We start from the raw sequence: 13,197 nt of genomic DNA on the forward strand, positions 1-13,197 counted from the left end.
TGGCTAATTTCACTTAGCATGCTGCTCTCAAGATTTATCCATGTTGTTGCAAATGGAAAGATTTCCTTCTTTCTCATGATTGAATAATATTTCATTGTGTATGTATATGTACATATACATGCACACATATATAAACTGTATATATACACACATACATATATCACATTTTTATACATTTATCAATGGGTGGACTTTTAGATTATTTCTGTATCTTCGCTTTTTGTGACTAAACTGTAACAAACACGGCAGTACAGGTATCTCTTCAAGATGCTGATTTTGTTACTTTCAGCTATATATCCTGAGATTGCTGGGTCATCTGGTAGGTCTGTTTTTAATTGTTTTTAATTTTTTTAAAGATTTTATTTGTTTATTTGACAGACAGAGATCACAAGTAGACAGAGAGGCAGGCAGAGAGAGAGAGGGAAGCAGGCTCCCTGCTGAGCAGAGAGCCCGATGTGGGCCTCGATCCCAGGACCCTGAGATCATGACCTGAGCCGAAGGCAGTGGCTTAACCCACTGAGCCACCCAGGCGCCCCTGTTTTTAATTTTTTGAGGAACATCCATACTGTGTTCCGTAATGGCCATACCAATTTACACTCCCCCCAAAAGCGAATAAGGGTTCCCTTTTCTCTACATCCTTACCAACACTCGCCTGTTGTCTTTTTGATAAAAGCCATCCTCATAGGTCTGAGGTGATGTCTCATTGTGGTTTTGAGTTCAATTTCCCTGATGGCTAGTGATATTTCCAGGTGCCTTTGGCCATTTGCATGTCTTCTTTAGAAAACTGTCTATTCAGGTCCTTTGGCCATTTTTTAAAATTGGATTACTTGCTTGTGCCCCCCCTTTTTTTGCTATTGAGTTACAGAAGCTCCTTATGTATTTTGAATATTAACTCCTTATCCAACATATAGTTTGCAAATATCTTCCCCCATTCCGTAATTGCCTCCCATTTCATTGATGGTTTCCTGGGCTGTGCAGAGCTCTTCAGTCTCACATGTTTATTTTTCTTTTGTTGCTTGTACAGCAACCAAAGACTCAGGGACCTGGTGTTTGTGGGAAGTGCCAGGCATGGCATAGCCCGCGGGTATGACATAAGGTGCAGTCTGGCCCCAAATATAAATGGGAGCTTCTCCCAGTGTTTTAAGGGCAGACATTCATGGAGATGGATTGAAACAGACTGAAAAACACTTGCATGTCCCTCAGAAAGAAGGAGAAAGATGCTTCTTGTTGAGAGCAGCAACTTCTAGATGCACATGAAATCAACACTGTCATATCCAGTCTGGACAAACACGGCACAACACATGTTTCTCACCATGGAGATAGTCTTTATTTGACGTTTATCACCTTTCAATGAAAGAGTGGTTCCCATCAGCACTATATAATTATGAAACTTGCAAATACACTTTATCTGGCAGTGAAATTTCCTTAAAAATGGAAGTTAACTGCAAGAAAGTTCGTGGTGGGAGAGCATATGAAATGGAAGCATGGCTAAGTGTAAGCAGATGCCTATCAAGAAAGAAAAATGTTACCAGGACTCCATTAAAGCACTAATACAAGCCTACTGTTCTGCTTTTTCTCAAACTAGACATTCATACAAGAGACGGGGGTTTGGCTTTTTCTTCTTGGGGATCCAGGGAACATCCTTGTGTATCTAACCATCTTGGCAAGACAAAAACCAGGGGGAAAAGCAAAGCTTCTAACCTACTGTCTTCAAAGCAGGTTCTGGGAGAAGAGAACAAGAACTGTGCTCCAGAAGGTGGAGAGATGCGACAGCTTCTGGTGCAGTAGTAACAGGGAGGCCTGGTGGGCGGGGAGGAGAGTATGGCTTTAGCCCATTGTCTGGGCAGCTGACATAACTGTTGTCCCCTTGGGCTCTCTCTCTCTAGTCTGGACTGCCCTATTGCTGACCGTCTGGCAGGACCGTGGTCATTGGGATTGGATATTCCAATGCATTGCAGTCATCGGAGAGGAACACCAAATCCTGAAAAAGATGTGCAATAGGCAAGAATGTTACTGAATGTGGCCCCAGAATCTGAGCACAGCTATAGGAGTTTATCTTCTAAGAGTGTTCTGTTCTTTCCTTTCATGGGAAAACTTCCCACCCCTTACTCTCCCAAGGAGAACGGGCCCCGTCTTCACATTCCCATAGAACATGATGTAATCCCGCATCCTAAATAGAAATAATACTGTATTGTAATTACATCTTCTTCCTGTCTTCCCTCCGCAGACCAAGGGGAGAGAGGAATGAGGAGGGCAATCAGTGTGGGGAGGACATCCGTAAGAAAACTCGGATGCATGAACAAACAAATTAAACTCGATAGTTAATCATTCATCCTTATGTCTTACTCTGGGCCAGGGCTGGTGCTAGGAATTCTATGTGTGGTCACTCTGCTAGGGTTCTTAGGATCAAGGGACTTAGTGCAACTCCCCTACCCCACACACATGGTCAGGGTATACTTATTATTATCCTTCTAACGATGGCATGAGGTGGACATAATTATGTCTCCAGTTCACAAATGAGGGAACTGTGGTTCAGAGAGGTTACGGGTTGCTTCCATCTGGGAAGCAGGAAGACCAACAGGAGCTCAGGTCTGCCTGATGCTGACGCCTGTGCCTCTGAGATCCCATGACAACACTTTCTCAGTTGTGCTGATATTCTGCATTTTTCTGTCTCCTTCTCCTCTTCTACCAGAAGCCTCCTATCACAGAGCATCTGAAGCCCATCTTCTAGAAAGTTTCCTCTGACCCCAGCGCTCTGGAGCTCCCTCTCCCTCCAACCCCTACCCCATTTGGTTCCTAGTAGAATCTCTCTTATATGGTTAGCATGTGGTCCTGGGTATTGTCCCCACACCAACATGACCTCATGGGAAGGAGGACCTTGTCCTGAGTGCCCATCACTTATCAAGGATGACAGTGATTGAGGATCTGCAAACACCCCAAACATTCCTCTTCCCCTTCCCATCTCCCCCCAACCCAACCGCCTCCCCCTAGCCTTCCTCTTCTGAAAGCCCCGAGTGTCCTGGCTGACCACAAGCAGAAAAGGTATTTTTAGTGGTGTCCCTTACTCTCCTGCAGAATGAGTTCATGATAATGTACAGTTTCCGCACTTTGTCCTTCAAGGCATCCACCTGGGCTACCTTCCAACACTGGGTTGATGCCACGAAGTCCCGCAGCTTGGCCAGCACACAGTAATTCTGGGAGAAGACAGCAGGGAAGGTATCGTGGGGGAAGTCTGTAGCCAGAGGGACAGGAGCTGGGCTCCCTCCCCAACCCCCTGCCTCCCCAGACAGGAACACCCTCTTACGTGTATATCCAGGTAGAGCGTGGGCAGGTATCTCACACACGGCTCCTATGGAAAGGAAGACAGGTCATGATGACCCCCACAGGGGTGCACCCTCAGTCGGTCACGGAAGGCTCCCCACCATGATCCAACAGTCAGACAGCCCCAGGGACTTCCTTGATCTGATTTGCTTACACACGCACACACGCGCACACTCACGCATATGGATTTGCGTGGATAGTCAGATGGATAGTCAGAAAGCCGAAATACTCTCCCCCAGAATCTTACAATAGCAGTTACCTCCAGGTGGTAGAATGGCAAGTAATATTTATTTTCTTCTTTGTCCTTTGTGCGTTTTCCAACTAGCCTATAAAGTATAGTGGTCTCCCTCTTATACATGGGGGACAGAGTCCAAGGCCCCAGTGGATGCAGGAAACCATAAATCATACTGGACCGTACATATAGTATATTTGTTCTTAAATATATGTACAAACCGAGATCAAGCTTAATTTATAAATTAGACACAGTAAAAAACGAACAATAGTTACTACTATAAAATAGAACAATTCTAACAACAAACTCTCATAAAATTTCTGTGAATGCGATCTCACTCTCCAAATCTCTTCCTGTACTCTACTCACCCTTCTTGTAATGATGTGAGATGATAAATTGCCCACATGATGAGATGAACGGAGTGGGCATGTGACATAGGGTTAGACTCCCGCTAACCTTCTGACCATATGTCAGAAGGGAGCTCATCTGCTTTCTGGTCGCTGTGGACCACAAGTCACTGAAACCACAGATATGGGGAGCCCCCTATGTATGCCTTTTATAATTAGGAAAAACATGCACATTATTTAAGTTTTAAAAGAAAATAAATGGTGTAAGGGTATCATAACCCGACATCTGAGAAACATTACATTTTGTTTGGAGCATCTACAGGGGGTGCCGAGACACTTTTAGACATTTTTAAACTTTAGCAAAGCTTTTTTTTTTTTTTTTTTTTTTAAGTGGGGGAGGAGCAGAGACAGAGGGAGAGAAAGAATCTTAAGCAGTTTCCTTGCTGAGGTCAGAGCCGGATTCGGGGCTCCATCTCATGACCCTGAGATCATGACCTGAGCTGAAATCAAGAGTCGGACACGCAACTGGCTCAGCCTCCCCACCCTCAAGGGCCCTGAATTGTTTCAAAGCTTTTAATGAAGTTTAATTCATTTTTTTTTTCTATACTGGATAAGCAGCCAGGGATCCTGGGTCGTCGTTCTGGGCAGCCCCTGGAACCTGCCCCCTTGAGCCCGGGGTCTGCCTGTGAAAAGAGCATGTTAAGAATGCTCACGTTCCTGGGGTGTCCCCTGCCCAGCACTGTGCCCAGCATGTCTCATTCACCTTCGCGAAGCCCAAAGTGGGAGGTGGGCCCTGTATCAACACTTTCACAGCCAAGGACACCGAGATTCCGGGGCTGAGCTGTCTGCCCAAGGTAAGCAGTAAGGGGTGGGCACGTCCTGGGGGGTCCTCCCCTGAGTGCTCACTCACAATCACCAGGCTCCTGAAGAGAATAACCAGATCTGTGCTCCTCCTTAACTCCAGACTTCCAGGCTCCTTGGGGAGGTTTATTTTTTCTTCTTTTACGTTTTACAGCAGAGCCTCCCGTTGTTGCTGGCAAGTTACCAATAAAGACAAAGTATTGTGGTGTCTCTGATAGATTTTCCTTGTATTTAAAAAAGATGCAAACCACTGTCATTTCTACTTAGTAGGATGGGGATAAAATGCAAACCCTTGAAATTAACATTGACCAGAAAGAAAAACTGTTGTTGTTGTTGTTTTTCCTAGTACAAAGGCATGTTTTGGAGACCTAGATCTGCACTGAACCTCCTGGTCCACGCAGGGCAGCTGGAGGAGACTTACCGAGGGCTCCACAGCCTGCAGGCTTTGGAAGTCACCCGTGACCTCTCGGCTCAGGCTCAGCATCCTGGAGTAGCAGGTCGGGGGAGCCGGCTGCGCAGTGGGGGGCCCGGCCAGGAGCAGCAGCAGCACCAGGAGCAGCCTGGACCTCATGGTGCCGAGGCAGCCTCACTGTGTCCGGTGGCTCGTGGCAGGCGCCCCTTTAAGCAGCAGCTTGGGGGTGGTCCTCCACGCCTCCTCCGCTTCCTGTGGGGCCCAGCCAAGGCCATCCAGCACGCCCACCTGGCCCTGGACACTGGATCCTTTCAGACCTGAAGCCCCCCTGCCCTGTGAGAGGAGGGGTTGCCTGGGGGGCGGGGTGTGTGGGACACCTGGAAGGGACAGCCGGGCCCCTCTGCTCCCACACTTCTTTTTTTTTTTTTTTTTAAGATTTTATTTATTTATCAGGGAGAGAGCAAGCACAGGCAGACAATGGCAGGCAGAGGCAGAGGGAGAAGCAGGCTCCCTGCTGAGCAAGGAGCCCGATGTGGGACTCGATCCCAGGACGCTGGGATCATGACCTGAGCCGAAGGCAGCTGCTTAACCAACTGAGCCACCCAGGCGTCCCAGCTCCCACACTTCTAATAGAAGTTTCTCTCTGGGCAGGGACTTTCCAGAAATAGTAGGACTGGGTGATGAGGGGGCAGGGGACGAGAGGAAGACAAGGATGGATGAGGGATGGGCTGTCAGGCTCTGCAGTTAGAATGGGTGGGGATCCTGTGGTAAGCAAGAGCAGAAGCAGGGGAGGGAAAGGGGCTGGAAGTGATGGACCGAGTACCAGGGATCCAGGGCTTGGGGTTGGGCATCCCGGTGTCAGCGTCCACCCACCACTGACCACCCAGCAGGAGCTTGGGCCGTCATTTTCCCTTTGAGCAACTGTGCCTCTGCCTTTGGAAGCTGGGCTGGCTCTGGTGCCTGTGGTTGGGTGGAGGTAGAGGGGGGGATGTGTGAGACTCCCCTCCCCCCTGAAGCTAGGCCACTTCAAGCCCCTGGCACAGGCCCCAGTACAGAACAGATGCTCAGGAAGGGATGGTTCTCAAATGTGAGGCTCTTTTGGTGACGAGGCTCTGCAGGCAGGGCTCCATATGGACCACCAGTTAAAAGATGGACTCTCTCCTTAGATGCTCAGGGCAGTGCATGGTTGCCCACTTCTGCTGAAGCCCTGGGGCAGGTTTCTCAGCTCTTTCCTCCCTCTCGTTATATGTGCCATGGGGATGATAAGAGCACCTAGCTCCAAGGCCCCTGGTGAGGAATAAAAGACACTGAGCTAAGGTCAGAGTCTCCATTCCCCCAAGTGTCCTTGTGAAGCAGCTGCCTCAGAAAACAGTCCCATTTTCCAGGTGAGAAAGTGGAGGCTCAGAGAGTTCCAGCAACTTGTCTCAGGTCACAAAGCTGGAGGTGGACGGGTCCAGACTGGACTTTGTGCCCCATCCTCATCCATCCCTCCCTTCCCCAGTGAGGAGCGAGACCCTTCTCCTGGTGGTCAGAGGAGGAGTTGGGGTCCCTGGGCTGCCCAAGCAAGACTAAGGAACCAGCAAAGACAAGGAGCCGTCGGAGAGAGGAAGAACATCCCTTGGCACCACTTCTGTCACAGTCATCCCAGCCATTGTCACATATGCCGTGAGCCCTACAGAATGCACATTGGGTTATTCCCACTTCCTGGGCAAGGAAGGAGAAGGTCTCAGTGTGGAGGCCGAGAAAATTAAGGTCATCCCACCTCAGGTTTAGCCTTAGCATAAGTACAGCCCTCTTAGTTTCAGCAGCCATCTCAGGCCCCTGTGACCAAGGGCTGAACTTTCCCCTACTTTACTTTAGTTCCAGGGACCTCCACCCTGCTTTCATTCTAGGGACCCCCAACCCTGCTTTAGTTCCAAGAAAGTACCCCACCATGCAATACCCCGGCAACAGCTAATCATCTTACTGCTGAAAAGTCTGAAACTTCTCTTCCTCCCCGCCCAAGCCTCCTGTAATGACCCATAAAAACCCCTGCCTTAACTAGCCTCGGGGTCCACGTTTCTACTCCGTTGTGCCGGGTATACTTGGGCCCAGGCTTATGCTTGTCAAATAAACCCTCATGTGATTGCATCGGTGCTTGGCTCCTTGGTGGTCTCTTGGATGTGAAAACTCGGGCATAACAGGGGACATGGAACTGGTTGAGGTCACAAGGCAAATGAGGAACAGAAATCTGGGCCTGTGTCTGTCTGTTTGTCTCCAAGTTCCCTCTGGCAGCGAGGGAGGGTAGAGAGGAGTGTGGTGTCCGGCCCCAGCCTCTTCCTGCTCTGTCTGCCCTGAGAAACCCCATCCTGACCTGGGGCCCGCACAGCTCCTGTCCATAAACAGAGTAGCGTCACCTTGGTCCCTTCCAGGCCTGAGGTGTTTACTTTACTTAGCTTTCTGGTGTTCAAGCTGGGCGGGGACCCCAGCCAGGCCCTCCTGTTGGGCAGCTGAGAGTGTGTTCTCTCAACACCTTTATCGATATGACCCGGGGACAGTCTCCGGGACACCCTCCTGGCCAGGGCAGGACTCTGTGTGTTTGGAGGGGGGCAAGCAGCCAACAGAGAAGTGTTTTCTTCTGGATGAAGGAGTCTTCTCACACTTTCCGCGGAGGTGCCTAGGGCGTGGGTCTCCCTGGCGGACAAGCCGGCCTGGCCAGGGATGTCAGGCCAGCTTTGAAATGTTCGGGGCTTCTGGATGGGTTCCTCGAACGAGCTTCAAATTCAGGATAGGGAGGAAAAACAAGCCCATGCACCAAAACAAGTCCTTGGGCCATCCAGATTGAGGGGATGTTACCAGAAAACAGGAGTTGTCTGGGCATTTGAAGTGGAGATAAACATGTTGCTGGGAAACCAGCCCCGTCTCACTTGGGACACCATGTGTGGCTGTTGATGGAGCTTCTTGAGCAAATCAGAAGCTTCTGCTGTCCCCTAAGCCCCAGACACTAAGGAGACTGGACCTCATCTCCCTCCCTTACCACTCCTTCCTCACCTCTGTTCAACAGCTAGCAGCCAGGGGGGTTGAGTAGATGTGCAAGGAAGGTTTTGCCTGGTTAACCTGATGGTGGTTCTTTCTGTTACTCAGAGAGAGACACAAGCCCAGAATGAAGGTACAGAGTACAGCTGAATCAGCCTCACCCCGGCTGCCCCAGAGAGTCCCCTGCCCTGGGTGCAGGCAGGCCTCGGGACCCCACATGTGTGTTCTGCTCCCCAAGTCTTTTGCCACTCCCTGCTGTGCACCCCCGCCCCGGCCCCTTCCACAGCACCTTCAGCATCAGTCTGCTCTATCTGGAAGGTGAATGTCAGAAATACAGGTGGGAATTCCCCAAGAGATTGAAGTCTTTGTCTTCCTGCAAAGGTTTCTCCACTCCCTTCAGTGTCTAAAGCATAAGCCCCATCTTTGTACCTCATTATGCCAGGAGAGCCAAACAGCCAGAGGCAAGGAAGAGGTGACCCTCAGCAGACAGCAGTCATTTTCTTTGAATGGATTCTTTGTTGATTCACTGGACTCATAGTATTTTTTTAAATATTTTATTTATTTATTTTGGAGAGAGAGAGAGAGAGAAAGCATGGGGAGGGGGAGTAGCAGAGGGAGAAGCAGATTCTCCACTGACCAGGGAGCCCAACGTGGGACTGGATCCCAGAGCCGAAGGCAGATATTTCACCCACTGAGCCACCTAGGCACCCCTGGACCCACAGTATTTAATGAGAGTTTGCAGTATGCAGGCCTGAGATGAACAGGAGGGACCACCCGGTGAGTGATAGAGATGGAGTTGCTGTCCTTGTGCAGAAGAAAGAGGGCCATCAATTCATCACATCACACGGGGTAATGGAGGGACAGCAGACTTCAGGTCTGGCCTCAGGAGGCTCCATGTGAGGGTTGCTGTGAGGAAGTAGGATGGGTGTGGAGGTGGAGGTAGGGGTGGGCATGGGGCTTGAGCAAGAGAGAATTTGGAAGATCCTGTTCTGCTGGCTTTGAAGACCATGGAAGTGTCTATGGCCAAGGAACACAGGAAGCCTCCAGAGGCTGGAGAAGGCAAGGAAAAACTTTCTCCCCTAAATCTTCCAGAAAGGAACGCAGCCCTGCCCAGACCTTGGTTTTAGCCTAGTGAGACCCAAGGTGGACTTCTGGCTTCCAGAACTCTGAGACAGACGGTGTTGTTTTAAGCCACGCAGTTTGTCGTGATTTCTTCTATCAGCCATAGGAAATTGCCATACTATGTCTCTGGGGTTCAGTAGAATAACAGAGATTAAAGTTGGAGAAACTTAGTAATGATCTCCATCAACCTTCCCTGTACTTGAGCTTCCTTCCTTGTCTCCCACATCCATAGTCTGCTTGCATACCTCCCTTGATGGGGAGCTCATTGCCTGTTGGAGCCATGCTGCAGGCTCTGGGTGGCTCTGGCTAAGGCAAATTCTTCCCAAGATGAAGGGGAGTGGTGATGACTTCCTGGTGCTGCCATCCTTAGCTTAAAACTCGGGTACCTTCTTTTATAGAACAGTCCCGTGGATCCTAAGGCCACCCTCATTCCTCAGTCTGTCCCCAAGCACTCATCGCTGATCCTCCAGACAGATTGGGCTCTCTTTCAGAGCAAACCTCCCCATGTCTTGGACCCTTTTCCATGGAAGTGGCTTAAAGATCTTTTCCCACAGTCACATCATGATTAATGTCTCATTGCCTGAAGTTCTTTCTCCTCCTAGGAGCCAACTTTAAAACAGAAATCCACTCTTGCCAGCCCCTGTTTCAAGTTCTTCCCTGGCTCCCCAAGGCCTGGAAGGCTGTCTGAGGTCTCCAGCCATCCCTACCCGTCCCTTCCTGGTGATGATGATGATGTGATGATGACAGCTAACTCAGGACGTGCTGCCTGCTCCGAGGCCAGGGCAGATATTAATGCATTTATTCTATCATTATCCCTTGAGGGTACCAAGGCTTAGAGAAGGTAAGTGACCTGCTTTAAATCACACAGTATAAGCAGTCACTAGGGCTTGTCATCACCATACCCAAGTGGCCTTTCCCTTTCAAATACACCATTCTCCCTTCTTGGAGCACCTTTCCCTCACCTCGCTTCCCTGGTTTGCTGCTTCTCATCCCACCAGACAGAGTAGCAATGTCACTTTCTCCAGGAAGCCTGCCTTGACCCACAGAGGCTGGATTGGGTTCCTGCTGCCCGCGCAGGCTCCCACAGACCCTGTACTCTCCTCTGCTCTGCCAGGCATTGTCTACTCTGGCTGCTGTCTGCTTGCTTGCTCATTCGCTATGGGTAAAGCAGGTGTCCCCTCTGTGTCTTTGTGTCCAGAGCTCAGGGCCAACACAGAGCATGTGTTCTGGAAACATCTTCTTCTGAGTGACGGTGACCACTCCTTTATTCACTCTGATGTGTGATAATGTATTTTACACTATCTGGGACCCAGACTGGAGCACAATCCTTCTTGGAAGTTTTGGTCAGAATGAGGCTGTCACCTCCTTGTTTTGGGTCCCTCTTGTGTCAATTAGAACTGCAGGTTGCAAGTTACAGAAAACACAGCTTGATATGCCGAAGGCTGAATTTATGGATAGTGCCGGGGTAGTGGACTTCAGGCATGGTTTGATCTAGGAATTCAATGAAGTCATTAAGAAATCATCTTTTCCTCTCTCCCTATTCCATACTGTGATGGTCTTTTGATGTGTCAATTCTTTTAGGCTACATTTCCCAGTTACTTAGTCAAACACAGAATCCAGGTGTTACTGTGAAGATATTTATAGATGGATTAAAGTCCATAATCAGTGGACTTTAAGGAAGGGAGATGATCCTAGATATTCTGGGTGGGCCTAACTCAATCAGTAGGAAGAAATTAAGAGTAGAACTGATGAAGAAGATCTTTCCTTGAGAAGAAAATTTCCCTACTGAGCAGCTTCAGCCCATCCTGTGAATTTTTCTTTGCCTTTCCCAACAGCCTGCCGTACTATTTTGGAATTTCTTGTCTGGTTTCTGCAACTATGTCAGTCAAATTCATAGTAAACTCCTTCCTCTGTCTTTGTTTCTGGTTCTGCTTCTTTGGTTAAGCCTGTATTGAGACACATACCATCAGCTCTATCCTAAAGCCAGGTCCTCATGTTGTCACAAAGTGGCTGCCAATAGAATATACAACACATGCTATGTCATCCCTGACCAAAGATGTAATGTCTCCCCCATGATCACTAAAGAAATTCCTGAGCATCGTCTGGTAGCAGACCCTGCCGTTGTTTGTCTTGTGACCTAGCACTTTCAGTCTGGGACTCCTTTTTTAGCATTTCTAGATAAAGAATGTTTAATCTTTTCCTTCTCATTGTTCAGACTGACATATTCCAATAAGAGACACAGGTAACTAGGGAAATACTCTTTGTTCCTGGCCCAGGGGGTTATGGGAAATACCTGAGCAGACTTGCTTTTTTCCTGACCCCTTGTTACCTGGCTCTAACACAGAATCACACGTTTCCTGAACGTTCCTTATGTTCCTGTCCTAAGAACATGCTCATGGTGACAGCCAAGGTTGATATGGCCATGGCCAATTTCAAATCTCTGTTGCCTAGTGTCCGGCCAGTAGCTGACTTTGGCAGCAATAGGCAGCACCCAGGGGCAGTTCTACACAAAACAGAGTTTCAGAGGCTAATGTCAGAGGCTGGTGCTGGAGGCTTTTTCTCTGGCGAAAGAGCCACCTCTTTCGCCTGTCTGCACTCCTGCCTGTGCTCTGAGGTTGAAAGCCAGGAGCCCACAGTGCCTCTATCGTATGGACTCGGTGATGGCCAGGAGGTATTTGAGCTGAGGGTAGGTTGAGCCACTAGCCAGAACATTGCCTCCAGCGTTCCTGTTGATGTCAGTGTTCCTTTTATTAAAGCAACACATCTCCCCCTGTTTAGGTGAAGTATTTTTGAGCGTGTTACTTGTACTCTTGGCAGACTCAAGAGGAAAGTTGGCCCACATGGTCCAGAGTGAAGGAATGAAGACAAACACTGAGGCTGGGCTGGGCTTTTGGGCAGTGATTATAAAAAGAATCCCACGTTTTAGAATACAGACCCCTCTCTAAGCCTCCTAAACATGGATTCAAATTTTAATGAGATACTGCATACAAGACATGTTCTCCCAAACGTTTTCCCTGGCCCAGTTTATGCAGAAAAGACACAGAAAAAGTCTTTCAAGAAAAATCTCGGCTTCGCAGAAAAAGCACAGGCTTTGGAGCAATACAGACTTTAAATCTCATTTCTGTTATGATGTGAACAAAGGTTATTATGTGTGCAAATCTTGTCATCGCTCGTCAGCTTCTGAATGGGGGATTTACAGCATTTACTGCAGAGTTTTTGTGGAGATGAAATAAACACGAAGAAGCTGGGGTGACTGTAGGAGCTGTGGTGTTCCTTTTATCTTCTCTTTCTTTTCATTTTTTTTTTTTTCCTGCTTGTAGACCTTGTTCTTTAACTCCATCTTGGGCCAGGTCTTTTTTTTTTTTTAAACAATTTTATTTATTTATATGACAGACAGAGATCACAAGCAGGCAGAGAAAGAGAGGCAGGCAGAGAGAAAGGAGAAAGCAGGCTCCCCATGGAGCAGAGAGCCCGATGTATGGCTGGATCCCAGGACCCTGGGATCACGACCAGAGCCAAAGGCAGAGGCTTTAACCCACTGAGCCACCCAGGTGCCCCCATCTTGGGCCAGGTCTTACATCCCAGATATGGCACTGGTGATGGGCATGGGGCCCAGGGTGGACGGATCTGTATCGTTCCCTGGGATTAATAGAGGGGAAGAGGGAGAGAGCTGCTCTCTCATCCCACTGAAGTTCCACTGTGGCCCCCAGCAGTTCCGTCTCTGCATGAGCAGAGCTGGGAAGCAGATGGAAGAAGAGCCTGGATGGGGCAGCAGCCCTGATTCTAGTCCCGGAAGCAGAGTCCTGCGATTTGTCTGTGGGCTCTGTCAGCTACCTGGTCTCATTTCTGGCTGCAGACTTAGTATTGGGGTTTCCCTAGAGCTGCTT

At 48.9% G+C, this 13,197-nt stretch overlaps 1 protein-coding gene across 1 annotated transcript; it reads right to left on the reverse strand.

Annotated features, from left to right (window-relative positions):
* Window positions 1-1,304: 1,304 nt before the first annotated feature.
* Window positions 1,305-5,420, reverse strand: CYTL1 (cytokine like 1). The gene is made up of 4 exons (XM_082726753.1): window positions 5,183-5,420; window positions 3,305-3,349; window positions 3,066-3,194; window positions 1,305-1,981 (listed from the first exon to the last, which is right to left on the reverse strand). The coding sequence occupies exons 1-4, from the start codon at window positions 5,330-5,332 to the stop codon at window positions 1,898-1,900; spliced, it is 408 nt and encodes a 135-aa protein (XP_082582879.1). The 5' UTR covers window positions 5,333-5,420; the 3' UTR covers window positions 1,305-1,897.
* Window positions 5,421-13,197: the final 7,777 nt, after the last annotated feature.

The sequence above is a fragment of the Mustela nivalis genome (genome assembly GCF_964662115.1).
Source record: "Mustela nivalis genome assembly, chromosome: 4".
Taxonomy (NCBI): Eukaryota; Metazoa; Chordata; class Mammalia; order Carnivora; family Mustelidae; genus Mustela; species Mustela nivalis.

Coding starts and splice junctions, on each gene's coding strand:
- CYTL1 (XM_082726753.1), bottom strand. CDS start 5,332: ATGAGGTCCAGGCTGCTCCTGGTGCTGCTGCTGCTCCTGGCCGGGCCC. Junction 3,350..5,182: donor TGCAGGCTGTGGAGCCCTCG/GTAAGTCTCCTC, acceptor TCCTTTCCATAG/GAGCCGTGTGTGAGATACCT. Junction 3,195..3,304: donor CGCTCTACCTGGATATACAC/GTAAGAGGGTGT, acceptor GTCTTCTCCCAG/AATTACTGTGTGCTGGCCAA.